The sequence below is a fragment of the Leishmania mexicana genome, chromosome 29 (assembly GCF_000234665.1).
Source record: "Leishmania mexicana MHOM/GT/2001/U1103 complete genome, chromosome 29".
Lineage (NCBI taxonomy): Eukaryota > Euglenozoa > Kinetoplastea > Trypanosomatida > Trypanosomatidae > Leishmania > Leishmania mexicana.
In genome coordinates this window covers 949,197-976,754 of record NC_018333.1, presented here as the reverse complement: position 1 = coordinate 976,754, position 27,558 = coordinate 949,197, and the positions used below count along the sequence as shown (strand labels likewise).

The window sequence follows — 27,558 nt, the reverse complement described above, 5'->3', positions numbered from 1 at the left end:
ACAGCGCTTCTCCGTGTTTCTCTCCTCGCCATCGGCACTCAGCACCAGGCGGCGGAGCCCAATTTCGCGAGCTACAAAGGACACGCCCACATGCAGTCTGATAGCTTATCCGACATGCGCCTCATGTGCGCATGTGTTGCAGTCGACTCGTGCGCCATGTGCACTCTTTCTTTTTTTTCCTGCCTGTGCTTCCGTGTGCCCGATGTGTCGCGGCGCTTTATCCTCTCCGTTGCTCTTCCCCCTTTCTTCCCCTTCTGTTTCCCTCACAAAGCAGCAGCAACAAGAAGCTCTGCAGCGTCTGTGCTGCTGGCAACGTGCCCGCTCTCCCTCTTTTGCCGTTTTCATTAGCCAAGTCCCCATCCCCCTTCCCCTCCTTCCCCTCCTTCCGACCTTCCCCTCTCCATCTATTAGCCGCAAAGCAGATGCGCGCGGTCGTTGGCGCAGTGTTGCAGCCATCCTCCGCGGTAGCCACCCTACGCTGCCAAGCACGGTTCATTACCCGCCTCTACACTTCCTACTTCAAGGGTGAGTTATTCCCCAATCAGCTGGTGCGGCCGCTGGAGCGGTTGCCACGTGGCGTCTCCCTCGCCGCGGCGCGCAAGGGTCAGCAGGTGGCTGCGCCGAGCAGCTCGGGGTCTGGCAACCCTGCGACGGCTGCGTCACCAGAGCCGGTCACCTGGGAGGATGTGGACAGCACTGATCTTGTGCATGCGAACGAGCAATCCCGTGCGGTGGCGCCCCAGGCGGGCCTTGCCGCGAGGCGCCCGTACGTTCCTCTCGGCGAGGTGGCGAAGATGGAGCTGCAAGGCGACTACCTCACAGAGGGCGGTCTGCATCAAGAGGCCTTAGAGTACTACGGTGTGGTGGCGAAGGCGTATGCGCTGGCCTACCCTAAAGATCATCCGCAGGTGGCTGGCATCCGCCTCAAGCTCGCCGGCGCCTTTCGTCGAACAGGGAGGCTGGCCAGCAGCAAGGCAAACTGTGAAGCTGCGCTGCAGATGCTTGACAACGCTGTCCAACCGCCGCTGGAGCTGATTGTGGAGGCGCTCTTTGAGCTCGGCCTCGCTTCGGAAACAATGAATGACGCTGCCGCGGGCACGGTCTTCGAGGAGGCCGTCACCCTCGTCGACATGTTTCACAACTCGGGCCAGTCACATAAGATGCTGCGTCTACTCCCCCGCCTAGGCCGCCGCTTCAACCTCAACTTCGAGGAGAAGTTCGTGTACTTCTCGCCCTTTGATTACGATCGCGTCTTCGCACTGGCGGACCAGTGCCTGGAGAGAGCGGAAGTGTTCTATCGGGCGCGCAACGACCGTGCCGGCGTGATGCGGGTTCTGCAGCAGCGCAAGGAGCTCATTGACAAGAAGTTCTTCAACATGCGCGACTTTGCCGGCCGCATCCACACCATGCGCGGCCACTGGAAGCGCCGCGCCCAGGTGCTCACAAACGCGCCGACGCCGGACGAGCTGCTGCGGTACTCGCCCACGATCCATCAGGTGCACCGTGACTTCAAGTACGAGCTCAACGCACCGATCGGTCGTGAGAAGGAGGTGCAGCCTGGCGTGAACCGCGTGGTTCATGACATGGGTAACCCGTACCGCCGCAACAGCATCCGCTCCCAGCGCATGCTTCGGGATGCGGAAAAGAACTTCGAGAAGTATATTCGGGCGGACGCGTTTGAGGCGTAGCGGGCCGTTGAGGATAAGAAACGAGCGAGGAGGCAGCGAAACGGAAGAAGCGGCGTCGCCGTACACGGCGCAACACACATGATGGGGAGGACGGCAGACAGGTGTCGGACGAAGGGCGGAAAGAGCAGAAGGCGCTGCCTCGCTGGGCCTACGATCATCGTTGCGGCTTCGAAGTCGACCTTCCGTTGTGTTGTCCCGATTGGTGTAATGTGGTGCTCGCGGGTGGGACTTCAGCGCCGTTTTTGTTTTTTTTCTTTTCGTGTACCCTCTCGATTTGTCTTTTCCTTCTTGGTGTCGCGTCAGTGGTGCTGTGGTGGATGAGGTTGTTCGATGGGTGCATGAATTAGGGCGGTAGGCTTGTCGTCACACGCCCGTGTCACACAGAGTGGAGGCAAAGGGGAAGAAAAGGGCAGTGGAGGCAATGATGGCGACTGCGCGCGCATGAAATCCCTGCGCATCACTCCGTAGGCGAGGGGGTGGGGGTTACAGACGCCCACACAGAGACCCGCGCCGACATCTCCGCACGCGTTCTGTGGACTGCCTCCGACTAAGGTGACTTTCGTCGTATGCCATGGGGCTGCTTCAGCAGTGCATCACTGTATGAGTTGTGTGTCTTGCTGTTCGCGCATGTGACTCGCGGAGAGAGGGTGTTCCACCTTGCTCATCGAGGTTTCGCTTTTCCCTATCATCTTCCAAACGAAGTTCTCCTTTCCGCTCCGTGTCCTCCCCCTCCCTCTGCTTGCATGCGAGTTCTCGTTCACACCTACAGTTCAGCTTCGCTTCTCCACTGCACGCCGTGCAGTCGTTTTCCTCCTCTCTCCTGTTCGCGAAGCAAGCAGGCTTTCCAGTGCGGCCCCTGTGCAGGTACACCTGCACAGCTCGTCACATACACGTCCCTTTTCTTTCCCATAGCCCTGTCAACACTGTCGCCTTCAGTTGGCCATGACCACATCGTACTCTGCAGGCGGGGCGACTAGCACGGCCGCTGTTGTCCCCTTCAACTATCTGCGCCTCAAGCGGCATCGCCGAACGATCTTCTTGTACTGCGACTTTCAGCAGGACACTGTGCAGGCCATCAAGGAGCGTATCGAGAAGCTGACGAGCCGCACCTTCTACACCATGTGCCTCTACTACGGCGCCCAGCGCCTCAGCGACGAGTCGACGCTATTCAGCACTGGCATCTCCGAAGATGGCACGGAGCTGTGGATTGCCTACTCGAAGGGCAAGACGGTCGAGGGCGAAACAATCTGGGAGGATGTCGAAGAGGCGATGGTGCCAGTTGCCACTGCTGCGCCGGCGGTAGCGCCCGAGAACACCGGTGAGTCGCACGCAGGCACCACTTGTGGCGCTGAGGGACAGGCTGCGGGACAGCATTCTGTCACCATCACCGATAACATCGAGGTAATCCTGTAGAGGCCGATCTCCAGTCCGCCGACCTCGTCGCGGTCGTGCGGGGCTTGGCGTGCGCGTCGTTTTGGCTTTTTCCACCTCCCTCTCCCTTCCTCTCTGCGCTGTGCAGGGTTGGAGGGAGACGCTGTTTCCCATGTACAGTAGCTCCCACTGCCTTTGTGTGCGTGTGCATATCCTCTGGCCTCCGCAGTCTCCTGTGCTTGCTGTCTTCAGTGGCACTCACACTTCGGTGTGTCCCCCTACCCCCTTCCCACCTCCCGCCTCCCACCTCACTTAGACGTCACGTGACAATGCGAAATAAGGAAAAAGAAGAAACATCGTGCGTCTCCTCGTGAAAGTACAGATAACCGTCGTGGCCCCTCCCTCCCTTTGCACTATTGCGGCTACACGCCGTGCTAGCTCGGTGTGGATTCAACGATGAAGGAAGCCGGCGAGAACCGTCTCCACGTCATCGAACGTCTGACGTGGAGTGTGCGCTTGATAAAACCCGCATGGATACGGAAAGATGGGTGGGGATGTGGGGTGGGACACGCGTATGTGGCGTCGTCATTGCTCCCTTCCCTGACTTTGAACGCTCCCCTTACCGCTGCTCACTTATTCACGCCTGCAGGTGTCGACACTCGTTTTCCCCTTTCCCCCCTCTCCGCTGTTTTTTTTTTTCATTTTCTCCTGTCTTCCACGGCGGCTGCAAGGGCGAGCGGTAGAGGTGGCTAGGGCTGCACTGCTTCTTTTCCGCGGAGTTCCTCCCTCCTCTCCTCCCTCTCCCGCCATCACAAACCGCAGCCCACTCTGTCGGCCTGTGGAGCGCGTCTACACCCCTCTGTGCCTCATTCGGCCTCCCGTGCGGCACCTCAAAACTCTCTCCCTCCCCCCTGCAGTCGCCGCCGGATGATGCAGTGCCAATGGGATGACATGATGACGGAGGCGTTCCGCCGTGCTCAGATGGCGGGCCGTGTGTTTCCGCAGCTGTGCGATTTTCCTCCCTCCGTCCCCAGAGACGTCGCAGAGCTCAAGTACCTCATGCCTCTTCGGGCGTTCAGCGAGGTCCGCCGCGGAAGTGCACCGACGCATGCTGCTCCTCTGTGGTGCGGACCGCTAGAATTGACTGGGTTCTCGGACTCGATGGAGGACGAGGAGGAGTCGCTGTTCATGACGTACGGCGGTGATGCTTGGTCTGCTGCGCTGTTTGTGGCGTCGCACACCCGCAGCAGCGGCAACGGCGTTCGCTAGGCTTCTCCCCCACCCCTGCCGAGAGAGTCGCACCGCACGCTACCGAGGGGCTTTGCGTCGAGGAACTGAAATGCAAGCTGCTATCACGCGCCTGAGTGTGCGGGCGCTGCCTACTCTTGCCCCTCATATTCTCCGTGTGAGCCGGACGCGGAGGGGAGGCAGTTCGGCGGGGCACCAGTACTCTGCTGCAGCATAATTTCGTGACGGCGTTTGCAGAGCATCCGCATCGCGCTCACACAAGAAAATGCTAACAGAAAGCATGCACGCCTTCTCCCTCTTTGTTCTTGAGAGACCATCTTTTTTGTTCTGCCGCCAGTATCGTTGACTTTGTGCGCGCTGGAGCAAGGAAATTACAGCAGCGACGTGGGCATCAACAGCAAAGCCAGCCAGTTACGTGTAGATCGACCTTCTCCCTTTGCTCGTGGAACGAGTATCGCCTGTGTGCCGTTGAGGCAAAACGGGTGGATGCTGCCGTTATTATGCTCCCCCCTTTCTTTTCCACTGGGTGCAATTTACCTGCTGGTTCCGATGACGGAGGCCATCCTCGCGGTCGTTCGCCCCTCCTCTCTCATCAGCATTCTACCGCTGTTCTCTCCTTTGCGGCCTTATCACTCCCATCTCCACCCTCCCCCCCCCCTCTTCTCCATCCTTCGCCCTTTTCTGCTCCAACGGTTGAATTACATACCGTGCGTGGCTCTAGGCTCATGTACTCCTCATGCTTGCTTCCCGCCCCCCTTTTCTCTCTGCTCACCCGCACCTCCACAGAAAAGGCGGCACAGACGCACGCTTCACAAGACACACATCAGGTCTGACCTCCACCGAAAAGCCAACTCGAGTCCAAGTGGCGATCATCACTACTCCCGCTCTTTCCTTTCCGTTTTTCGTTACGCACAGTGCCTGCTGCCCGTAGACGGCATACAGCCACTCGTGAGCGGACGTAATCGAGAGGAAGAAAAGGTATACATGTTCCCCCGTCTATCTTCGCCCCCTTCCCATTTTTCTCCTCTTCCTGCTGTGTGCTGTTCTCTGCTCTCGAGTTCGTGCCTTTTCTCTGGGTCTGTGTGTCTCCACTTCTGTGGCGTTGGTACGAGTGGTGGTGCTCGTAGTGGCAGGCAAGCACGTCGTGTCGATTGCTTGCTTGCCATTGTAGTTTGTGCACGACACATTTCCGTGCACCGGTACTTGCACTGCTACTTCCACAGAGCTGACACAACCGACATATCAGCACACACACGCCAGGCAACGGCGTCACTGCAGCGATTCACCCATTTCGCTCTCTCTCTCTCTCCCTCTTCCCCTCGATTACATTGCGCGCTGTCTTTTTTCCCCCTTGTAGCTCCACCCAACAGCCAACATGGATGTCGACACGCTTCTCACGCGTCAGATGGAGCTGCACACCTCCTTGCGGCAGCCCCCGAAGAGGCCGCAAGATCTCGTGCAGCTCATGGACATGATGCGCAACTATAAGCACTTTTTTGGATCGCTGCGCACCTTGGCGGAGCGTTCCAGCGTGGAGCCGGAGACCGTTTTTCAGGCCTTCATGCACATCAGCGTCGGCGGCACCGTGAACTTTGACCGACAGCATCAAGACGGTGCGGTCCCCATGCACCAGGCCAAAGTATTGCCGCGCACCAAAGCGATTGAGCTCGCCCCGAGGCTGTGCAAGGAGCTCCCGAATCCGGAGCTGATGGTGTATGTGGGGCTCAGCCGCGACCTGCGCAACACGCTCCGCGTAAAGGTTGAGGACGGCAACGATCTCAAAACGGCTGAGAAGAGCGTCTGCGAGGCGGTCGAGTACCTCAACTTCATCAACAGTCGCGCGCACCACAACACAGAGAAGCTGTATGCGCTCTACATGGCCGAGGATCCGAACTCGCTGTCCTCATTGCTCGGCGACGGGGAGTCGTCGATGGCGGCCTCGGGGGCAACCTTTCAAGATACCTTCTCCTCGACAACCCTGAGCATGCAGCTGCCCACGCTTGGCAACGACGGCGCCCCACTGGAGAACGAGCAGACGGCGCTGCCGAGCCCGCTGTCCTCTTTTATACCAGAACTGAAGAAGCAGTGTGCCGCTGCAAGCGACGTGTCCTCCGTAAGCGGAGGCGCAACGAAGCGCCTCAAGGCGTCCCAGGTGCTCCTTGACTGGATCGCAACAGTCCCAGCCGAGTACTTTGCACAACACGCCGAGGGCATCGTGGGTGCGGTGTCGTCGACGCTGGCGCTCTTGGCCGCAGAAAAGCGGTCAGCGCTGTGCCGTTTGGGGTGCGACATCATCATCATGCTGATGCAGCGCCTCTCGCCAGAGCCGGTGTTCATTGAGGACGTTCATCGCGGTACGTGCAGCGCGAGTCCGGCTACCTTCAGCGGCGCGCTCTCGAACTGGGTGTCGAGCTTGGCGAAGGGGATTTACGTCACGATTGCCGCCATCTCCTCGGCGACCGACGCGGCCTTACGCGCCATCGCTATCCAAAGCCATGGCCACCTAAATGTGGTGAGGACGCTCTTGACAGCCCTTTCCGGTGGCGCACAGACGGAGCTGCGGCGAAAGTGCCTGGGCTATTTGGCATTGTGCGTTGTGGCAGCTCACCAGAAGTTTCCCGAGCGGGTGCGGGAGTTGGTGCACCTTCTAGGCCCCGTCGCCGTCAAGTACGTAGCAAACGGCGACTCACCGAGCCGCAAAATGGCGCGCGCGCTCTGCTCGGTGCTGCGGGTGCTGGCCCCTGCCACGTCTCCGAGGGGGAGCGACAGGTTATTGCATATTGCTGATGAGCGCATCGAGGTCCTTGTGCAGCAGGAGCGGCCTCAGGTTGAGCCCGCCGTTCTTGGTGGTCCTCAAGAGCTGGAGAACCTCCTCTTCGAGGCGGACACCTTTGTTTCCTCGATTCGTTCCACCTTCTCTGCGGGATCGCAACGTAGCCTGCTATGCGGCATACGAGGTCGCGGCCGCCAAGGGAGCTTTGGGGCCGATCGAAGCGCACTTCAACGCGATGCGGCGACGACGGACCGGGGAGTTCGTGGTCGTCAAAACAAGTTGGGTGCCACCGATGCGGGCGCGACTGCGGGCAGTAAACCTTCGACCAAGCATAGCGAAGGCATCACCGCTGCTGCTCTTGCTGAGCTTCGTGTCACCGCTCGGTCCCCCACGTGCCAGCACACCACAGCGTGCGCGGTGCCTCACGGCCGCGCGACGGCGGAGGTGCAGGTCCCGACGCGCTCCGCTGTGGGCCGACGTAGTCTCTCGCCCAGTGGTGGCCTCAGCCCGACGTCTAACGTTGTTGCCGGACAAGCACGTACACGCAAAGTCTCATCTCATCGGGCAAAGATGCGCCTTGGCAGCGTCTACGACGCCGAGGCATTTCTCGGCAGCCACAATGCGACTCCTACAAGCGCGGCAAAGCGCTCGGCGGCTGAGGAGTCGCCCCATCGTTGTGTTGTGTCTAGGAATACCTTGGCGACACATGCACCACCGCTCGAGAGCGGCACTGGTGGCCACGAGAGCGGCGCCGGGCACGTCACCGCCGTCACTGCCGGCTCGAATGGGGGCCACCAACCTATCCTTCCAACGCTCACGTCCGCGCGGCGCCGCACACCGCATGCTGATCGCATAGCTGCAGTGGAGGAGGGTGTGCTGCCCCCACCTCGTGGCGCGGCGGTGCTTAGCTCCGACCGACTCGTGCCTCTCTCCTTGCGGAACCACGTTGGCCACGACGGTGAAGCCGCCTGCCGAGGCCTCGTGTCCCCGAGTTGCTCAAGCGGCTCCGCAGCCGCGGGGCCAAACGTGCCGCGCATCAGCCAATCCCTGCGCCGCAAAATCGAAGAGAACAAAGGCTCTTTGGGCTTGTGAAGCGGAAGGACAGGTACGCTGGTGACATATTGTGGTGAGCAGGGGATGGGAAGTGGCCAAGCCGAGTCGAGTCTGCGTCGGTGATGATGTTGCTCCTTGTGAATGCACATGCTGTCCTTGCTACTGCAGCTACTTCTGCGTGCAGTGTGTATTGGTTATAGCGATGTACAGCTCTTTGAGAAGTTTCTCGTCGACTGGGCTCGTTTGGTTGTGGATCGTGTGCGAATGTCCTTTGTGGAAAATGCCTTTTTATCGCGCGCACCGCTCTGTGCGTGGTGGCGAGACACCCATGCGTCGATCTGGTGTGCGTACGTTTGCGAGTGTGGTTAGCCCCACTCTTTCTTTCCCCACCTTCCCCTCCCCCTCCCCCACTCTCACACTGCCGTGTGTGCACCAGTCCCCTGCGCGCCATGCCGGCAGTTTCAGCGCTGAGAGGCGGCGCTCGTCAACATTGCGCGACCGCTTGCCGCCTCTCAAGCCTGCAAAGAAACGCCTGTGTGTGTGTCTGTGCGTGTTCTCGCCCACGCACCAGTGCTCTCTCTCTTTCTCTCCTACTCTTGTCATTCCTTGTTGTCCTCCTCGCTCCCGTGGCATTGCCTGGCCTTTGCTTGACTGCGCTCGTTCGCGATTCGTTGCAGTTGACAAGGACTTCATAGCGCAACGCGCTCTCAACGGAGAAGGGGTAAAGAAGAGCCCGGAAGAAGAACTCGATACATCTGCGCTGCTTTCCCCTTCATTGTGCGCGCCCAGTGATACTCGCGCCTCTCCCCACAACACATCCCACACACTCAAACACGTGCACGCGCTACCTCATGAGCTCGTCGTCACAACCTGCGCAGAAGAGGGCCAAGACGGAGGGCGCATCCGACACCGCCGGCGCTGCCGCGCCGTGGGTGGAGAAGTATCGGCCGCGCACATTGGCAGAGGTGGAGGCGCAGGATGAGGCCGTCGGCGCCCTCCGCGCGTGCTTGAAGGAGGGGGCCAACATGCCTCACTTTCTCTTTCACGGCCCACCTGGCACGGGCAAGACGACGTCCATCCTCGCCGTGGCGCACGAGCTGTTTGGCCCCGACTACATCCGCAGTCGAGTGCGCGAGCTGAACGCCTCTGACGACCGTGGTATCAACGTGGTCCGGGAGAAGGTGAAAATCTTTGCTCAAGGCGCTGTCTCGAGCAGCGGCAGCAGCGTCACCCAGTCGGATGGAAAAGTCTACCCGGTACCACCTTTTAAGCTCATCATTCTCGACGAGGCCGACGCACTGCTCCCCGATGCCCAGGCCGCTCTGCGGCGCATGATGGAGGACTTTAGCGATGTGACCCGCTTTTGCATCCTCTGCAACTATGTAAGCCGCATCATCGATCCAATCGCGAGCCGATGCGCCAAGTATCGCTTCAAACCGCTTGTAAAGAGTGCCCTCTATCACCGCATCGAGTACGTGGCCCAAGCCGAGGGCATCACCCTCTCACCGGCCTCTCTCCACGCCTTGGACACCGTAAGTGGCGGCGATCTCCGTCTCGCCATTATGCACCTCCAGTCGGCACAAAAGGCGAAGGGGGACGACTTGTCGAAGGAGGACTTCGTTTCCGTATCCGGCAGCGTGCCGGCGGACGTGATGCAGCGATATCTCAGCGCACTGTTCTCTCACCGCTTAGAGGAGGTGATCCAGGCATCGCGCAGGCTGGTTGCGGAAGGCTTTGCCGCGGCACAGGTGCTGCTTCAGATACAGCACTACCTTGTGAGCGCCGGGTGTCCGCTGAACTCGGCTCAGCGCGGCAAGATTATGCTAAAGCTATGTCAGACAGAGCGGCGCCTTGCCGATGGGGGAGACGACTATCTGCAGCTGCTCGACATTGGAAGTGCTGTGTGCTCCGCATAAAGAAGAAGCCAGCAAAAAAGAATTGCAGCCCCATGGGGAGAGACGGAACGATACATGCGTAGGTGTGTGTGCCTGCATGGGCTCAACTGCGTGTGCTGCGTCATTGGCAGCCTTGGCCGATGGAAAGCCTTCGATAGCGTCATAGACAGTCGACGTACAATGTAGCAGAACAGCACGAGGACAAGGGAGGGATGTGTCTGTCTCTCCATCTTGGTGTGTCAATGACCGCGTCTGCGCGGGTGCATGAATGCGCGCAAGCTTGCGTGTGTGCGTGCAAGAGGGCTCGGGGACGTGAAAAGACGAGAAGGAAGATAGGGGAGTGGTGTGGGCAGGAATCTCTCATTCGAGGTTCTTCCACCTCCCAGGGTGGCGTCCGGCGTGCATATGGAGGCGCTTGCGTTGCTATCCCCCCCATCTCCCTCCTTGTGGCGACGGCATCGGCTTGCGATGATGCTCTTTTTTTTTCCGTTCTTTCACCGACACTCGCGCAGCAGCTCTCTCGCTCTCTCCTTTGTCTCTCCTCTTCTGATTGAACGTCTCTGCGTGGGCACGGCACATTCGCCGCTCGTCTGGCCGTGTGGCGTGCTACATGTAGACACCCATACACACAGTTATACAGCGCTGCCCAACTGGCCGTTGCAGCGATCGCTTCCTCCTCCCCCCAGTTCCACTACGTAGCCCGGCGGCGCATCGGGAGCTTCCCAGGTGGAGAATGCGTTCTTTAAGAGCCATTTGCTTTCTGGCCGCTGTGTCTGCTGTGATGCTCGGCGCTCTTTTAGCGCTCACCTCGGCTGACGCGCAGGTGGAGCTCATCGATGCCGGCCCGTACAAGCTGCCAGGGGATTGCCCCGCTAAGCACCTCACTGGCGAGAACTTTGAGCACGACACTCAGGCCTCCGGTGGTATGACAAGCGGTAACTGGCTGATCCTGTTTGTGCCCAGCAACGATGGCGCCACGACGGACCTTTACTCTCGACAAGCGGTGAACGAGATCGCCAGCTTTGACGCGTTTGTGCGGATCTCGACTGAGACACTGACCACGTATCAAGTACTGCCTGCCTACGTTTTGTGCGACGAGAGTCCCGCTTTGTGTGGGCGGTTTAAGGTTGAGAAGTCATCGGCGAAGCTTGTGATCCTGAGTGCGCGCCGCATGTATCCGTACCCGTCGGAGCAGATCCGCTCCGTAAACGACATCGAGCTCTTCGTCTCCGTCTTTCGCCGCATCGAGAGCAGCGCCATTCCGCCCCCGCTGCCTGGTATGACGATGTGGGGGCAGCTCATCTTGCTACTCGGCGGCATCATCGGCATTCTTGTCCTGCAGTCGTTTGCGACGCGTCACACGAGCGCGCCGCTGCCGCCGAGCACGACTGCCTGTCGCGCCAAAACGGACTAGCATGGCTTACTTGCTTCTCTCCAAGGCTGGTGGCGTGTGCTTCCTCTCCCGCCGCGCCGAGAGGGAAGCTGTTTGTTCAGCGATGAGGGAAGTGCGCTACAGTTTTGTGCGTTGGGTGGCATCCTCGCATGGGGCGGCGCGCGCACCATCGTTGCCGAAAAGTGAAGAAGCCGACACGAACAATGACAGGAAAACGACAAAAAATGTAGAAAATGAGCGTCCGCACACAAGACGAAGGAAAGCCACTCGCGCAACACGATCGGACACATCGCCAGCTGAGGGGGAACTCAGCGGGCCGCAGTTTCGAGGCACCGGTGCTCAAGGAGCACAGACACACGCACACCAACGAAATGGCGTGGTTGTGCATTGCCGAGAGCTGCCCATGCTTTCAATGAGTATGCGTGACTGCTTCCGTTCTCTCCTCTGGGCAAAATCATGGCAGCGAACTTGCGCTCCCAGTGGGCGCTCTTTGTCAGTACGTAGGGTGGGGGTGGCAGGCGGTAGCGGCACAGGCTGACTACCCCTCCCCTTTCCTCGAGAACCCTTTACCTTTCTGACCTACGTTGTTACTCTTCACGCGAGCTGCTTTTGTTTTCATCCTTTCCTGCATTGGATGTGCACCGTGATGACGGAGGGGGACACACCTTTCAGTGCGTGGCATCGTCAGGGCCCGATGCACCCCCCACACTGTGTGTGTGAGGCGGCCGAGGAGCCCCACTCCCCCTATCGCTGTCAATACCGAACCAGCTCTGGCGGTTGCAGGGCCAGGTGCCTATGACGTAGCGAGGCCAGTGCGATGTATCGCTGCTGATGTGTTGGCGGTCATGTCCTGGACGGCGTGACGTCGGAGTGGCCTGCGACAGTGAACACGTCTGTGCCCCCCACGTAATGGGCGGTGTGTCCGCGTGACTCGAACGCATCCCTCCCTGGGAGCTCACACGGCTTACCGGTGTGGGGTGCCTGAGTGTCACGGCGAGGGGGATGCACCGGCGGTGGCGGCTGGCCCAATGGAGAGGAGCGGTTGGGTGGGTAGAGTGTGTGGCAGAGGACGTACTCCGATGACTGAGCCGGCGCATTGCTGCAACGCATGTGCCTACTGTTGCAGTGCACCAGACGATGGGGCGTGAGGCAGACCAGGGAGGGGGAGTGTAGTGGAACAGGTGGTCTGTGAAAAAAAACGTCCACGTTGCGAAAAGAGAATGACGGGTCTGCACCGCCTCGTTGTTGTGTTGGAGGGGTTTTGTCCGCACGGCTGCTCAGATTTGACCTGCGTCTGAGAAGCCTTTTCTCGTCAATGGTATTTTCGCCGATGATTTATCGTTTTCACTCGCTCACCGTTTGCCGTCCCCCCTCCCTCCTCTTCTCCCATACCTGCCAACGCCGTAGGCAGGGCCGTTAGCGGGGATTCCCAGGAAAGGGGCTCCACACGCACCTCTCGAGATACACACACACACGCACATCTACAAACATATACGTCTTTCAAACACGTCAAAGGAGCTGCCGGTCATGGAATCGTACGTGTGTCATGTCACGGACGCGCCGGAGGCGCATGAGCCGCAACAGCCCAGCTCCCCGCGTGAGGATAGCAACGGCGACTGCACGGCATCGAAGTCGGAGGTGCTCTCGCGCAGCTCCCCCAGCACTCCCAGCAGCTGGGTGTCAGCCCGCGATCTGAAGGGCTCCGGGGGAGAAAATGCCTCCATGGGCGGAAGTGGCACTCCGGAGGAGACGTCTGTGCCTGCTCCACAGTCTGCGATAGCGACCACTGGCGCCACGGCGGCACTCGTGAACCTTCCACAACAGTCGCTGGCTGAGCAGGGAAAGGTGCCCCCGGACTACGCGGAGGCTGAGGAGGCCCATGGCGAGGCGGGAGAGCGAGCCGCATACCAATGTGCAGAGGAGCGTTCTTCCTACAAGTACGGTGGCACCGTCGCATCAGAGAACCGCTTAACTGGCGCCTCTACTTCATCTGCGTACGATTCAACTGGTGAAGTGGGTTCTTCCGGTACGGCAGTGGCACCGCATGGCTCCTCGAACCGGGTGCATGTGCCGGCAGTCTCGCACAACGGTGCAGCTACTGCGCGGCAGAAGGCGAGGGAGGTGAAAAGCACATCCTGCAGGCCACTTCATCTAGCCTCCAACGACTACGTCAGAGCCTACGCGCTCAGTCTCGCCTCCTCTTCCTCGTTGCCGCGACAGACGCCAGCCCAAGTCGTGGCGCCCCGCTACACACCCGATCGGTCGCCGGAGACCAAGTGGAGTGTATCACGGGTAAGCACGACGAGCGCGGTGCAGCACGAGGTACTACCGCCCATCATTGTCGGTTCCAAGAAAAAGGCCCGCCTGCGTAGGAGCAGCACGAGCGCAAAACCGCGCACCGCACCCAACAAGGTTTCGAAAGCCACTTCGACGTCTCGTTCGATGCCAGCCGTCAGTCATGCGTCAAACCCGTTGAGCATGGCGGGGTCTGCGACGGCAAGGACCGTCGTCCCGACCGAGGCATCGTACCTGACGACGTACTCAACTGAGGGCGCCATGAAGGACTTGCTCAAGCACGTGGATCGCAACTCGTTCGGGTTCCACCTGCGTAGTATGTTTCAGCGGATCGACTTCGCAGAAGTTCAACGTGAAGTCCAGCGTGGTGAGAAAGAGAGCGCTGCCTTGCAGATGTGTCGACGTCTCTTCCGTATCATCGCCAAGAACAAAGACTCCATGAGCGTGGAGGATTTGCACGAGTTGCTGTTGACCTTCACCCCATGCGGCGTGTCGCTTCGAGAGGGGGCTGATTTCTTGTGGGAGAACTGCGGAGGCAAGTTGTCTTTCACCTTCCGAGACTTCCTGCAATACGGGGCGGCACTGCGCGCACGTCTGCAGGACTACGAACTCTTTGAACGGCTGTCGGACCAGGAGAAGCTGATCGTTACACACGCACGCATCCTCCCGGGTAAGCCTCTAGATGACGCCAACACAGCGCGGGTGAATCTGCTGCGCGTAGCCGATCAGCAGATGCAGGACCAACTGCCGCAGGATACCCGTTCGCTGCGCTTGTACGAGGAACTCTTCCTAGTCGACTACCATGAGCGCCTTCACGACGCAGCGCTGATTCCGGCGAGCGAGATTCCACAACAGGGGCTGAAGAGCGACTACGCGCATGAGTATGGATGTCAGCAGCAAGGTAGCCCATTTTCCGGGCTTCCCCAGCTGTCGGTGCCTGTCTTGAAGGAGGACATGGAGTGGCGACAGACGGAGGTGGGGCACTCCACCGCTAGCGACGCGGCCGTGCATGCTGCAGCGGCTGAGACGCGCACTGCAGCAGTGCACGGCGAGAGCGAGTACCCCGCCCTCTCTCGAAGCATCCACCCTGTGGGCGCAACCAAGGCCCCAGGCAAGGCAGGCAGTCGCACGGCGAGCCGTCGAAAGCACCCGCAACGCAGATACAGGGCCGCCGCGGCCTCAAGCATGGGCGCCGGAGCGACGTACAGTGACAGAAGCCGTCGGACCGGGTTGGGCTCAGAGAGATTTGTGGTTGATCTGCAGCAGCAGCCCCTTCCGCCGCCGCAAAAAAAGATGGGCCGCTTTGTGGAGGAGGAGTACTGGGAGCGGCGCATCATGGATGACCACCTCATCACACAGCTGCAGTCAATGTACAAGACGCAGTAGAGAAAGCTCCTCACTCATTGGCAGCCCTGGTCTTGCTTGCGCGCGTCTGTCACCATCTCTCTCCCGCATTCTTTACCGCGTTTCACAGATTCTTGTGCTGCAACGCATTTGTGAGCCGCTTCTGGTATCCACCACCGCTCCGCCCTCGCCTCTCAGGCCCCAAGACGTGGGTGTGCTCTCAGCTGTGGTGGCAAAATGGGAAAGGACGAGTCAACAAGACACCGAAGAGGAGACTTGGTTCAGCGAGCCGACGACATACTCTTGTACGAGTCATGATGTCATTCTTTTCATGCTGTTTGTTTCTTTGTCCTGCTTTACTGCTGAGCGAAGGGGGCGATCCGCGCATTTGACATTCTTTGCCTTCGCCGCTCGGCTCCCTCGCCCCCTTTCCTCCCTCCCTCATCCACCTCCCCGTGTTCTGGTGGCCTCTCCGCTCTCCGTACGTTCTTCTGTTTTGTCGTTTCCATTTCACGTGACCCTCTTCGTACTCAGCACAGCGCTCGCGCGCTCATTTTCTCGGCACTTCGGCGTGTATACATCTTTATATATATGTGTGTGCGTATGTGCATGCGGATGTATATATGCAGATGTTTCTATTGCATGGAATGCATGTACAGCTGGGACCTACTCCTCTTCGGTCCTCCTCTCAACACACACACACACACACAAGCGCAATCACCCCTGGAACACGGGCACACTCTCGTTGTGTGCTGTCTATCACATGTCTTATAGCCCTCCCCTCGCTTAAGCACTTCATGTTTCTCTCTCTTCATGGAGCTGGTTGTCGTCGTCTTGGCCATTTGCGGCGCGGCTCTGGCACATTGGTTCTCTCGTTCTCTGTCCGTTTCTTGCCGTTCTCTGCATTTGTTCTTTGCTTTTCATGTACCTGGGGTCTCCGTTGCACTCGACCGAGCTACCCCCCCCCTCCAACGCAAAGAATGCACGAACTTCCTATGTGTAAGTGGCATCATTGCTGCTGCTACCTGAAGTGACGTGAAAGCCATCAACACACGCTCGTTAGAAGAACATCATCGAGTCACCTCGCGTGTCGAACAGACAAAAGAGGGAAAAAGAGACAACAGGAAATCGCGGGACTGCCCTCGCTTCTCCTCCTCGCCACCGTCTTTGCTTCCACTCCAATCACCCGCACACCGACCCATGCCCTTTTCCTTTTCTTTCCTGCTGTGCCCCCCCCCCCCATACCACCATACCCTCCTCACCCCCACGCTCTACTCGCGCGCTTCTCACACATGAACGCACACGCACATGCGCATCGTCCATTAGGAGATTTTCTCCCTTTTTTTCGCTCATATTCGTGTTCCTTCTCCTTGTCAGGTCCCGTCGTCTCACCCCTCCCTCTCTTGACACCCGACCTTTTCGTTTGTTTGTTTGCCCCCCCCCCCCTCCCCCTCCTCTCCTTCCCCATTCACTGACTCACATCTCTCTCTCTACATCAGCTGTCGCAGCACGCGAGGGTCACTCTTTCTTTTCCTGTTTGCGTGCGTGCCGCTGTTCAACGGCGCGATCGCAAGCTACAGAGGAGACGTCTATAGAGCGAATCGAGAACCATGTCTAGCAACCAAGGTGACCACGGAAGCGAGATGATCTCTGCAGAGGACCAGTTCAACGTCGACATGGACGCTGAGGCGGAGCTGGAGGAAATGAAGCGGCAGGTGGACAGCCTCCAGGAAGACATGCAGCTCAAGGCACTGCAGGAGTCGGCCGCCAAGGACGAGGGCACACGAAAGACGGCTGCTGCGGCGGCAGCAAGCAGCGGGCAGACCAAGACGAACACCTCCATCTTTGTCGGCGACCTTGACTTGAGAACCACGGACGCGGATTTGCGCGTCTTTTTCGCCTCCTGCGGTGCCATCACGCGCGTGACGGTCTTGAAGGACCGTCAGGGCAACCCGAAAGGTACCGCCTATGTCGAGTTTGAAACCGAAGGGCAGGCACACGCGGCTATCCTCAAGGATGGGCAGTCGCTGCATGGAAAACCACTGAAGGTGGCAATGAAGCGGGACAATATTCCCGCATTTCAACGCGGCATCTCACGTGGCGGTGCGTACGCGCTGCGCGGTAGAGGTGCGGGCAACCCAATGCAGCAGCAGATCGCTGCGCTGGCCATGATGGCTGGAATGATGAGCCAGAGTTTCAACCCGTATAACATGGGCCGTGGCGGCGGCCGCGGTCGCGGTCGTGGTCGCGGAGGCTATTAGCGCCTGCTTATAGTGTGTTAACCCGCACAGACCCGCCTCAATGCTTGTGTGCGGGTGCGCGTGCGTATTGTTTATGTGGTCGTTCGCGCTAGCACACGCATTCTACAACGACATCTTAGTCTTAAAGCAGTGCCCTTGTCGCTCTTCTTCACGCAACTGCCTCTCCGCTTTGCGCTAAACTTCTGCACAGCTTCTCTGCAAGGGTGAGAAGAGAACATATTGCTACTCTCCGAGCCCTCCGCGTCTCTCCCTCCCTCTCGGTGGTGCTGGGAGTGGTACATGCGCTTGCTCAGCGCACACCCATGCCACCGGGGCCTACCGTAGTGAAAAAAAAGGAAAGGAGAGCGCAAACGAGACACCCGCTACGTGACGAGCTGCCGTGTCCCTCCACCTCCGCGCACGTGCCACTCAAACACACCAGTCAACGGAGGCGCGTGTGGAACAAAAAAAAGAAGACACCGATTATAAGAGGAGCCAACCAAAGAAAAGAGAATAGAAAGTGGACACGAGTCACGTACGCGTACGCCCACACGTTGGGCATGGGCACACACACACACACTGGGAGATGCACGCCTGCCAAATTGGTACAGTACACGCATCTTTATCGCGTACTCCCTCCCGCACGTCTTTTCTCCTTTACATGCCCTCTCCCCCTCCCCTGACTGCTGTTGTCTCCGTGGGAGTGCTGCGTTGCCAACGGCGTGGAAGAGGTGGAATGAGTGAGGAGGCGGCCGCAGCGGAGCGTGTACGTGACGGCTGCAGCCGCTACGCGGTGGTGTAGCTGGCCTACCGCCAGCAGCAGCCCATTCTTGCGTCACATCCCAGTGACGGCTCTCCTGGCCTCTGTAGGCTGCAAGGGACAACGCCATGCTCGTCTCCACTACATGTGTGTAGGCGGTATTACGAAACGACGCTCCAAAGGCGCGCCTTTGGATACACTGATGGTTCCTGTGTCTGCCACCCTCTCCCCTGCGATTTCTTCTTCTGTTCGTCCCCTTCTTCTCTCTGTTTTGTGCCTGATTCCGCGCTGTACTTGGTATCATGTGTGTGCGCCGACCGATTAACGGCGCGGTGATGGTTGCCATTTCTCTACACCCTAACCCCTCCTTCGCGTGCCCCAGGCCCTCCCCCCTCCCCCCCATAGACAAGGCGCCATCAACGCTTGCCATTTGTGTTTTCGGCTCTTTTCTCTCCTGTCTTCTTTGCGCTCTTTGTTTGAGGCTCAACGAGGGACAGCAACGAACATACACACACACACACACACACACACACACACATGCGAAAGGGCGTGTGGGATACGCCGCCCAAGACCCCTTCCCTGCTCTTCCCAAACGTCTTCTCCTCCCCCTCCCCTCTTTCCTCCCCCACTTGCGCGCTTCTACTCGGACGCGCTCTCCAGTGCTCCTCCTAACAGAGCCACAGCAGCGGTCGAGCCGATGAGAGGTTGAGAGAGGACCATCCACCACCTCTGCTCTTCTTCTTTTTCATTCCCAAGAAAAGAGTTGGCTGCCTTTACTCTTCTCGTATATCCCCTATGACCGCCCGAAAGTTGCACTGCGTGTGGCCGGTGCCGGCTGACATCGACATTGCCCAGAGTGTCGATGCCCAGCCTATCACGAGCATCGCCGAGGCCGCGGGTATACTTCTTTCGGAGCTGAGCCCGTACGGCAGCACCCGTGCCAAGGTTAAGTTGAGCGTCCTGAAGCGTTTGGAGGGCAGTCCATATGGCAAGTACGTCGTGGTGGCGGGCATGAGCCCCACCCCGTTGGGGGAAGGGAAGAGCACCACGACGATCGGCGTCGCTCAGGCTCTCGGTGCTCATCTAAAACGACGCTGCTTTGCGTGCATTCGCCAACCGTCTCAAGGACCGACCTTCGGCATCAAGGGCGGTGCCGCGGGCGGCGGCTACAGCCAGGTGATTCCGATGGAGGATTTTAACCTCCACGGCACCGGCGACATACACGCTATCACCGCAGCGAACAACCTCCTTGCCGCGGCACTTGACACCCGCATCTTCCACGAGCGGACGCAGGACGACGCCGCGCTTTACCGCCGTCTCACCGACGAGCTGAAAACATTCACACCGATTATGCAGAAGCGGCTCGACAAACTCGGCATCCACAAAACGGACCCCATGGCGCTGACGGAGGCGGAGCGCGTCTGCTTTGCGCGCCTGGACGTCGACCCTGACACTATTTCGTGGCGCCGCGTCACCGACGTCAACGACCGCCTCCTGCGCGACATCGAGATCGGGATGGGCAAGGCGGAGAAGGGTATTAGCCGGCGCACTGGCTTCGACATTTCGGTCGCGTCCGAGGTGATGGCTATTCTGGCGCTCGTGGACGATTTGGCCGACATGCGCCAGCGCCTGGGAGCGATCCAGGTGGCCAAAAGCAAGGCGGGCGCGTCGGTGACGGCTGAGGATGTGGGCTGTGCCGGGGCCATGACGGTGCTCATGAAGGATGCGGTTGAGCCGACGCTGATGCAGACGCTGGAGGGCACCCCCGTGCTGGTGCATGCCGGCCCCTTCGGCAATATTGCGCACGGTAACAGCAGCGTCATCGCCGACCGCATCGCCCTCAAGCTGGCCGGTGCGGACGGCTTTGTGCTGACGGAGGCCGGCTTCGGGGCGGACATGGGTTGTGAGAAGTTCTTTAACATCAAGTGCCGCACGAGCGGGCTGAAGCCGGATGCGGCGGTGCTCGTGGCGACGGTGCGCGCACTGAAGTTCCACGGCGGTGTGGAGCCAAAGGATGCTGCCAAGGAGAACGCGGATGCCTTGCGTGCCGGCATGAGCAACCTTATTCGGCATATTCAGAACATTCGCAAGTTTGGGGTGCCAGTGGTGGTGGCACTGAACCGGTTTAGCACCGACACGGAGGCGGAGCTGGCGTTGGTGACGGAGCTGGCGACGCAGGAGGGTGGCGCGGCGGATGTTGTGGTCACAGAGCACTGGTCCAAGGGCGGCGCCGGGGCCGTCGATCTTGCCCAGGCGCTGATCCGCGTCACGGAGACGACACCGTCAAACTTCCAGCTGCTTTACCCAAGCAACGCGTCGCTCAAGGAGAAGATCGAGACGGTGTGCCGCGAGATTTACGGCGCCGCCGGTGTGGAGTACCTCAACGACGTAGAGGAGAAGCTGGCGGACTTCGAGAAGATGGGCTACGGCGACTTTCCTGTATGCATGGCAAAGACGCAGTACAGCTTCTCGCACAACCCCGAGCTGCGCGGGGCGCCGACCGGCTTTACTGTCCCCATCCGCGACGTCCGCGTTAACTGCGGCGCGAGGTTTGTGTTTCCTCTGCTGGGCGACATCTCCACGATGCCTGGTCTGCCGACCCGACCGGCGTACTACAATATCGATATCGACTGCGAGACGGGAAGGATTGTGGGTCTTTCGTAACAGGGGAACCGGCTTTTCTCGGCGATGGGTCAGTAGGTGTTTGCGTCTTGGTATGGGTACGCCCGTAAGTAGTGTGTCTGGAATGCGGCGCACTGTGCTAGCGTTTGAGGGGGAGTGACTCTGCCCTACGCGCAATGGCAGGCAGACAGAGGTACACTGGAGGAGTGAAGGAGGTGGAGGGGCCCTGCTTTGCGTGCCATGTGCTCATGAAAAGTTGGTTGACGGTAACGGCTTCCCTCTGTCACCACATGCACAGAACACAAGCCCACTCACGTTCGGCGTGATAATGCACGCTCGCGTTCTCTCCTTCCCTCTCTCTCTAGTATACGCCGCCTGTATGCACACAAGCCAAAACGGAAGAAAGTGGCGGATGGCTCTCTCCTCGCATTCCTTCCGTTTTCTTTGTTTTCGTTTCCTCGTCAGCTGCCACAAGCCCTACTCTTCCTCTGTAGCTCTTGTCGGTTATTTTTTTTCGCTATGACTGTTCCGACCGCCCCCCCCCCTCCCACACACACCCACCCAATTCTTGATTGAATGGTGTGGCCGTGCTGGCCCTCTTTTTTGTCCTACTTAACCCGCCCCCGGTGCCTCCTGGCAGTCCATGAACTCCCTCTTCTTGTTCTCGTCAGCGATGTCTGCATGCGCTCTCCTCTCCCTCATATCTGTGCGTCTGTGTGTGCCTGTGTCTGCGCAAGCTTTGCCTGTCGCGTTTCCGTTGTTTGGTACTCTACACCACCCACTCGAATGATGTTATGGCCCTCCTCTCTCTCCTCGTGCCCTCTTCTTTCGGCTCGCTGTCTTTTTCGGTGTTGCGGTGGTCGAGCTTCGCTTGTGTCCTTCCGGTTTCGTCGTTCTCGTTCTGTCACGACGAGGTGTAGCGGTGGCCTCCCCTTTCCCATTTCCTCGACTCTGCGTCTCTTTGTGCAAACCCCTCTCTCCCACCTTTCTCCTATGCCCGGCTCCCTCGGACGACTCCGCCTGAGGACAAGAGCGGTCCGTGCTCTGCACCTTTTTCTCTTGCCTGCACACTCCTCCGATTTCAGCGCAGGTGTGGGAAAGGAGTGCGCACCTTAGCTGACAGGGTACACCAACTAGCACAGATGTTCACCAGTCCTCACACGCATGACAGTGGAGGAGTGTGCTTCTTTCTGCGTCATCGAGCAGGCACGCATGCGCTTTGATGAAGAGGGAGGAGAGGTGAAGGAGAGAGAGGGGGGGGGACGGCATGCACTGTGCGGTCTTCCATCGGTATCGGCTCCATGTGTGCGTGCACGCGTGATAGCGTTTTTTTGTTCTACCATTTCCCCTCTCCTCTGTCCGAGGAGCGCTTGCGCATTCTCGTGCCTACATGTGCGAGCACTTCACCCCTCTACCCTATCGCACGCACCTGCACACAGACAGGAACTGCAGGAGAGAAGGGGGATGGCCAGCTTTGTCCACCAGCGGTGAAGTGGTAAAGAAACACAAGAACGTGCGCACGAGACCAACGACAGGAAGCAGTGGCGATCCAAAGTGAACCCTGCAGGCACCGCTCCAGGGACCCTCCACCTCCACCTCGGACAGTGTAAAACGCGCACCGATCGAAAACAAGTCGCCAACATCTGCGCATCCTAGCGCGAGTCGCTGTGGTGGTGGGGTGGGTAGGTCACCGAGGACGGCACAGAAACGCGTAGCAGCCTGCCACTCTGTTAAGCGTTCCGTGTTGGACTCTCCGTTCATCGTCGCGCGTAGGTGTATGCATTTTGCCGTTCGACTCGGCTTTCCATCTCCTTCCTCACCTCCTCCTCATTTTTTTTCTCCCTCTATCCCTGACTGACGTAACTCTCTACACACCACTTATGCGCTCCCTTTCATTTCTACACGAAGTACCAGCGACGAAGGGAGCATCTCGGTAATGCCGCCGCAGCGCGCGTGTGTGCTTTCCCTTGTCGAGACAAGCGTAACGGAAAGCTGAGACGTGCGCACACTCGCCAGAAGCAGAGGTGCCCCCTCCCTTCTGGCAGAAGTCGCATACAGTACCCCGATGCTCTCAACTTCCTTCATCTGCACGCTTCGCCATCTTGTGACGCAAGATATCGCCTCGTGCAGCTGTGTCTTAGAATCGCGCGCTTACAGGTCCGTGCCTCGAGGACCACGGGGAGCGCTAGCGTCGCACACCGGACACCAACACGGGAGGGGAGGGGAGAGGGGCTGCGTATTTTTTTAAAAAGAGATCGAACATCAACAAAAAAGAGCTCTTTGTCAAGTGCTGTGGTTGCCTCGCTGTTTCCTGTGGTAAAGGGCACGACAAGAAGCCGGTGGGGTGCGCACTGCTGTCGAGCGACGACACAGCCGATTAGGGGACACACGCACACACACACACACACAGATACATATACTGGGCGGAGTGGTGTGCAAAGACGCGACACATCTTTACCAAGGATGCAACGCCCTCAGCGAGGACGTTGCCTGAGAGACATGCACCCGCACACCCCCGCTAAAGTCGAAACCACCGCAAGTGACGGGACGACGACGAAGACGAAGGCGACGTCGCATCCCGTTCTTCTGGGCTGTGGACTGAATTGGGCCACATTCTCCGCGTCGCACCCGTTCGAGGTGAAGGGACTGACCTCTATGCTCGTCGGAGACGGGAGTGACGACGAGGAAGTCCCTGAGGAGCGCGACGCACTTGTGCAGGCGCAACTGCCAGTTGCATCCGTAGTGACTTCTGGCGCAACCCTTGAGAGGGTCTTCACGGAGTCGATGGTGCGCGCGTCGGCACGGGCGGAGGTAGCGCGCAAGGTGCAGCACATCGCCACTCTGTGGTGTCTGCATCCGTCCTCGGAGTACGTGGCGACGCTGAGCTGGTCGATGGAAGGCAGCGAAAGCGGGAGCACCGCGACAGCGGTGCTGAAGGTGCAAACCGAGGGCTGGCGTGCGCCACTGGACTTGCGCGCGGTATCGCTGCATGTAGTTGACCGCGGCTCTCTTGTCTTCCATCCGGAGTTCACGCGCTGCATCCTTGCACAGGGCGCAGAGAAGTTCATGTTTTATGTACCGCCGAATCCGCTGGAGGCCACCACGGCTCTCCCATTCATGCGGGGGTTGTGGTACAACGGACTTTTTTCGCTGCCGGAGTCGCTGAGGATAGGGCCGCAACACGTGGTCATGTTCTTTGTGCTCCCCAACGGCGACACACGATACACGCTGGACCTTGCACCGGAATCGCCCGCCGTGCCTGCCGCTTCGTCGACACACCAGCAGGGCTCGAGGGCTCTGTGGAGCGCAGCGAGTCGCGATGCCACAGCTTCCTTGTATCCGTGGCGCCATCAGAGCAAGGTCCGGCGTGTCATCCGCTCCGGCGCGTACGTGGTGGCTGTCGGCGATGACACTGCGAGTGTCGTGGCAAGCCTGCAGAGGGCATACTCGTATCACGGACAGAACAAGAGGAGCACGTGGCTCAACGACATATTCATCCACCTCATGGGTCAGTGCAGCAGCAGGGACACATTGTCTAGCACAGGCACCGCCGCCTCACCAGCCGAAGAGGCAGATAAGGCAAACAACGTACGGCTTCTGTGCATTGAGCTGGTGGAGAAGGCGACAGGTGAGGTGGTGGCGGGCTGCTGCGGCATAGCGGTGGGGTGTGCGTACCACGACTACACCATGTATACGCTGCGGCATTGCAAGGACGGACTCGGCACCTTCCTGACGAAGCTGATCGGCGAGGCGCTGCAGCGGTGCGGGTACACCCTTTGGTACTGGGGATTCTGCGTGGAGTATATGCGACATTTCGAGCAGCACTTCGGCGCCGTCGACATGCCACGAGACGTGTTTTACCGTCGTTGGAGTGCGGCGCGCGACGCTGTGCCAGAGTGCAACATTGACGCCTACCTGCGCTCTCACAAGGGGATGGTTCCTTACTACGAGGGGAACAGCCCGCTTGCCAAGAGTAAGCCCTAGCTGCGTACTTGCCTTGACCCAATTTGCGCGTAGGCCTTCCGCGCGGAGCCCTCGCCTTTTCCTTTGTCCTTCTTGACTGATGTGCTTGCTTTCTCGTTCTCTGTTGTGGTGCTGCTTCTCTCACTCACCGATTCTTCGTTCGTGACACTGTGCTCGCACCTGCATCTGTGCACCCAAACCTTTCCTTTCCCCGCCACCGATCTCCTTGGAAGCGCGACGGTTTGCCTCACAGGGCCGATCATGCTCTCTTGCCCATCCTCCGTCACTCTACTGCGAACACGTTTCGCAGAGGACACGCACCGTGTACCGCCAGCCCCCCCCCCCCATCGAATCATGCAGCCCACCCACCCACCCACCCTCCTCCTGCTGCCAAGTTCTTTGCTGTGGCACAACACCGTTTCTGTTGCTCACACTAAGCCGTAGGGGTGGAGCGCACTTTCTGCTCTCTTCTCCGTCTTGACGGCCGATGTTGGAACCTCGTGAATACTCCGGCCACGGAGTGAGTACACGCGCCCGCACCCTGACAAATGCCATTTCCTTGCCACCCCCTACCTTCTGATGCCGCTGTCTGTGCCCTCGCTCTCTCTCGCTCGCTCTACAACTCCGCCCTTTTTCTCCCTCCCTCTCTCTCCGTACTCCCTTCCCTCTTGCGTTCCGTGCCACACCGACGCATGTACCCGCGCGTGACACCTTCGTGGCGATTCTGTTGTTGCCACACTCTCCCGTCTTCGATCTTCATCACACACGTGCCCACATCCGCCTCGCCTTGGGGATACTCGCGGCAACCTCCGTGCAGCCTACCAGTTTCGCCTACACGCCCCTGCCCCTTTCTCCCCTCACCTTAGTGTCCTTTACCTATTTCACTTTCATCTCTTTCTCTCCCCCACTCGCTTCCTGGCCACTTCTCTCTTCTCCAGTGTCGTATCTTCAGCTTTTCCAGCTGTTCACCATACCCGCATACATATATACACACACCTACTCCCCCCTCCCCTTAACCCACACCACGAGCTCATGTCGGCCATCGCGAAGGAGTTCACGGGGCTCACGCTGAGGGATGTCGTGACGTGGAACCGCCCGGTCGCGTCTAGCGTCATTTTTTGCTTCTTCTTTACGATGTGGGCCATCTTCGTCTTTGCCGAGTACACGCTGACAACGTTTGTGTCTCGCATCGTCTCCATTCTCCTCATCGCTGGTGCCGCCGCTGCCGTGACGAAGCGTACCATCGTGACGTCGCCCGATGACGTGACCGCTAGCATGGACCGTGCCTACGAGTCTGTGCGCCCGTGCGTGACCAAGTTGGTGGACTGCACGATCTCCCTCCTCACGTGGCGTGACTACGTGGCGTCTGCCAAGTTCTTCATGGGCACCCTTGTGATGGCCTTCCTCGGCAACTGGATGAGCGACACGACACTGATGCTGGTCATCCTTATCGTTGCCTTCACAGCCCCGGTGGCATATCAGAAGAAGCAGAAGGAGATCGAACACGCAATGAAGCAGGTGCGCGCCTACATTGACAAGTGGCTCGGCATGCTCAAGACGCACGGAGAGCCCAAGAAGGCGTCAGTGGAGCAGCAGCTTGAGGACATGGAGCGCAAGGCCCAGTAAAGGTGCGCGAAATGCGGATTGGTGTACGTGGCAAGGGTAGGGGACGGCTAGACAAGACCGACACATGCTGTGCTATGTTCCGAGTTTGGAGGGGGGAGGAGGCGGGAAGGCGAAGGCCCACGGACACCGAAAAGGGGAAGTTGGGAGGCTGCCAAGCGTGTCTAACGCGATTGCGCGCACGCCGTAGGCACGGCGGAGACATGCGCGCGGAGGGCCGTGCAGTGATGAAAGAGGTGCGCAGGTGGGTGCTGCTCTCTCTTCACGCGCGCACCAGTGTCTACGCCTAAACACGCATTACACATGCGTGCACGGCGTCAGACATTGAACACCAAATAGAGGGCGGGAGAACGTGGGGAGTCGAGGATACATCTTTGGCTCATGCGTCTTTTGGTGTGCCTTGCTGCATGGTTCTTTCCTCCTCCTTTGTTCTTGGTCCTCCGCGCGCGCGTGTGCCTGCGTGCGTGTGCGTGTGTGTCCGCGCACCCCCACTCTCTAGCAATCGCCTCTCTGTATCTCCTTTGCTTGTTCGGTGTGGGCCTTCCTTCCTCTCCCCGACTTCCGCTCTCGCTCAGATCTTTCCCCTGCCTCTGATAACCACCCCAGGGCTTTCATGTCGTGCTCCGTTCCCGGTCGATGACTCCCAATAGCGGAACGAAACAGTGATGAGTCGCCCCCTCCCTTCTTTCTATTTATTTAAGCACTGTCTTTCTCTTTTTTTCTTTTCTCCGTCGCATCATGGGCCCCGTACCCCACACTCTTTGTTGGGGAAGCCAAGAGCCTGCACAGCCCGTCCTCGGGGCACGGCTGGCCGACTCTCGGTGTCCGTGGACAGGTCTAGACTGATGCTGTGCCGAGGAGACCTGCGGGTCATGGTCGCGCTTGTAACGACTCACTACAGATCGCGTCGACAGGTCGTCGAATGTACGCATCCGCCCACTTTTTATTCCTGCCCTTGCTGCGTTGCGGCGATGGCGAGTGTGATCCCGTGCCTGGCCGGCGCTGCCTGCAGTGAAATCGCAGTGGGCAGAACGACGTCCAGCGGTGTTCGTTGACCCGACATGTTCTTGAACAGCCACTGTGCAGCAGTGGAAGGTGAGCAGCTGGGACTGTGCACGCATATAGTTTGCTGACTTGTTCGTTGTAGAGTGGGCACGTCGGAGAATGTTTTTTTTTTTCTATTATAGCGCCTCGCCGGGTCCTCGTGTTTTTTCTTATGGGCTTCTATTCATATGTCTACATGAGTTCCGTTTTGTCCACCCCTGGTGATGCAGGTGTGCTCTCCTCGCG

At 59.1% G+C, this 27,558-nt stretch overlaps 11 protein-coding genes across 11 annotated transcripts; all 11 read left to right on the top strand.

The window, feature by feature from the left end:
* Positions 1–131: 131 nt before the first annotated feature.
* Positions 132–1,688, top strand: LMXM_29_2660 (conserved hypothetical protein; the record flags this gene model as incomplete). The annotated part of the gene is made up of 1 exon (XM_003877360.1): positions 132–1,688. One exon carries the CDS (start codon positions 132–134, stop codon positions 1,686–1,688), a length of 1,557 nt encoding a protein of 518 aa, XP_003877409.1.
* Positions 1,689–2,630: 942 nt separating this feature from the next.
* LMXM_29_2650 (conserved hypothetical protein) lies at positions 2,631–3,101 on the top strand (the record flags this gene model as incomplete). Its single annotated transcript, XM_003877359.1, has 1 exon — positions 2,631–3,101. One exon carries the CDS (start codon positions 2,631–2,633, stop codon positions 3,099–3,101), a length of 471 nt encoding a protein of 156 aa, XP_003877408.1.
* Positions 3,102–3,986: 885 nt separating this feature from the next.
* On the top strand, positions 3,987–4,328 carry LMXM_29_2645 (conserved hypothetical protein; the record flags this gene model as incomplete). The annotated part of the gene is made up of 1 exon (XM_003877358.1): positions 3,987–4,328. One exon carries the CDS (start codon positions 3,987–3,989, stop codon positions 4,326–4,328), a length of 342 nt encoding a protein of 113 aa, XP_003877407.1.
* A 1,354-nt stretch (positions 4,329–5,682) lies between these two features.
* LMXM_29_2640 (conserved hypothetical protein) lies at positions 5,683–8,172 on the top strand (the record flags this gene model as incomplete). The annotated part of the gene is made up of 1 exon (XM_003877357.1): positions 5,683–8,172. The coding sequence occupies one exon, from the start codon at positions 5,683–5,685 to the stop codon at positions 8,170–8,172; it is 2,490 nt and encodes an 829-aa protein (XP_003877406.1).
* An 812-nt stretch (positions 8,173–8,984) lies between these two features.
* Positions 8,985–10,049, top strand: LMXM_29_2630 (putative replication factor C, subunit 2; the record flags this gene model as incomplete). The annotated part of the gene is made up of 1 exon (XM_003877356.1): positions 8,985–10,049. One exon carries the CDS (start codon positions 8,985–8,987, stop codon positions 10,047–10,049), a length of 1,065 nt encoding a protein of 354 aa, XP_003877405.1.
* A 712-nt stretch (positions 10,050–10,761) lies between these two features.
* LMXM_29_2621 (hypothetical protein) lies at positions 10,762–11,442 on the top strand (the record flags this gene model as incomplete). Its single annotated transcript, XM_003877355.1, has 1 exon — positions 10,762–11,442. The coding sequence occupies one exon, from the start codon at positions 10,762–10,764 to the stop codon at positions 11,440–11,442; it is 681 nt and encodes a 226-aa protein (XP_003877404.1).
* A 1,506-nt stretch (positions 11,443–12,948) lies between these two features.
* LMXM_29_2620 (conserved hypothetical protein) lies at positions 12,949–15,102 on the top strand (the record flags this gene model as incomplete). The annotated part of the gene is made up of 1 exon (XM_003877354.1): positions 12,949–15,102. The coding sequence occupies one exon, from the start codon at positions 12,949–12,951 to the stop codon at positions 15,100–15,102; it is 2,154 nt and encodes a 717-aa protein (XP_003877403.1).
* A 1,568-nt stretch (positions 15,103–16,670) lies between these two features.
* Positions 16,671–17,321, top strand: LMXM_29_2610 (putative RNA-binding protein; the record flags this gene model as incomplete). Its single annotated transcript, XM_003877353.1, has 1 exon — positions 16,671–17,321. The coding sequence occupies one exon, from the start codon at positions 16,671–16,673 to the stop codon at positions 17,319–17,321; it is 651 nt and encodes a 216-aa protein (XP_003877402.1).
* A 1,534-nt stretch (positions 17,322–18,855) lies between these two features.
* On the top strand, positions 18,856–20,724 carry LMXM_29_2600 (C-1-tetrahydrofolate synthase, cytoplasmic,putative; the record flags this gene model as incomplete). Its single annotated transcript, XM_003877352.1, has 1 exon — positions 18,856–20,724. One exon carries the CDS (start codon positions 18,856–18,858, stop codon positions 20,722–20,724), a length of 1,869 nt encoding a protein of 622 aa, XP_003877401.1.
* A 2,457-nt stretch (positions 20,725–23,181) lies between these two features.
* On the top strand, positions 23,182–24,666 carry LMXM_29_2590 (conserved hypothetical protein; the record flags this gene model as incomplete). Its single annotated transcript, XM_003877351.1, has 1 exon — positions 23,182–24,666. The coding sequence occupies one exon, from the start codon at positions 23,182–23,184 to the stop codon at positions 24,664–24,666; it is 1,485 nt and encodes a 494-aa protein (XP_003877400.1).
* Positions 24,667–25,677: 1,011 nt separating this feature from the next.
* LMXM_29_2580 (reticulon domain protein, 22 kDa potentially aggravating protein (paple22)) lies at positions 25,678–26,271 on the top strand (the record flags this gene model as incomplete). Its single annotated transcript, XM_003877350.1, has 1 exon — positions 25,678–26,271. One exon carries the CDS (start codon positions 25,678–25,680, stop codon positions 26,269–26,271), a length of 594 nt encoding a protein of 197 aa, XP_003877399.1.
* Positions 26,272–27,558: the final 1,287 nt, after the last annotated feature.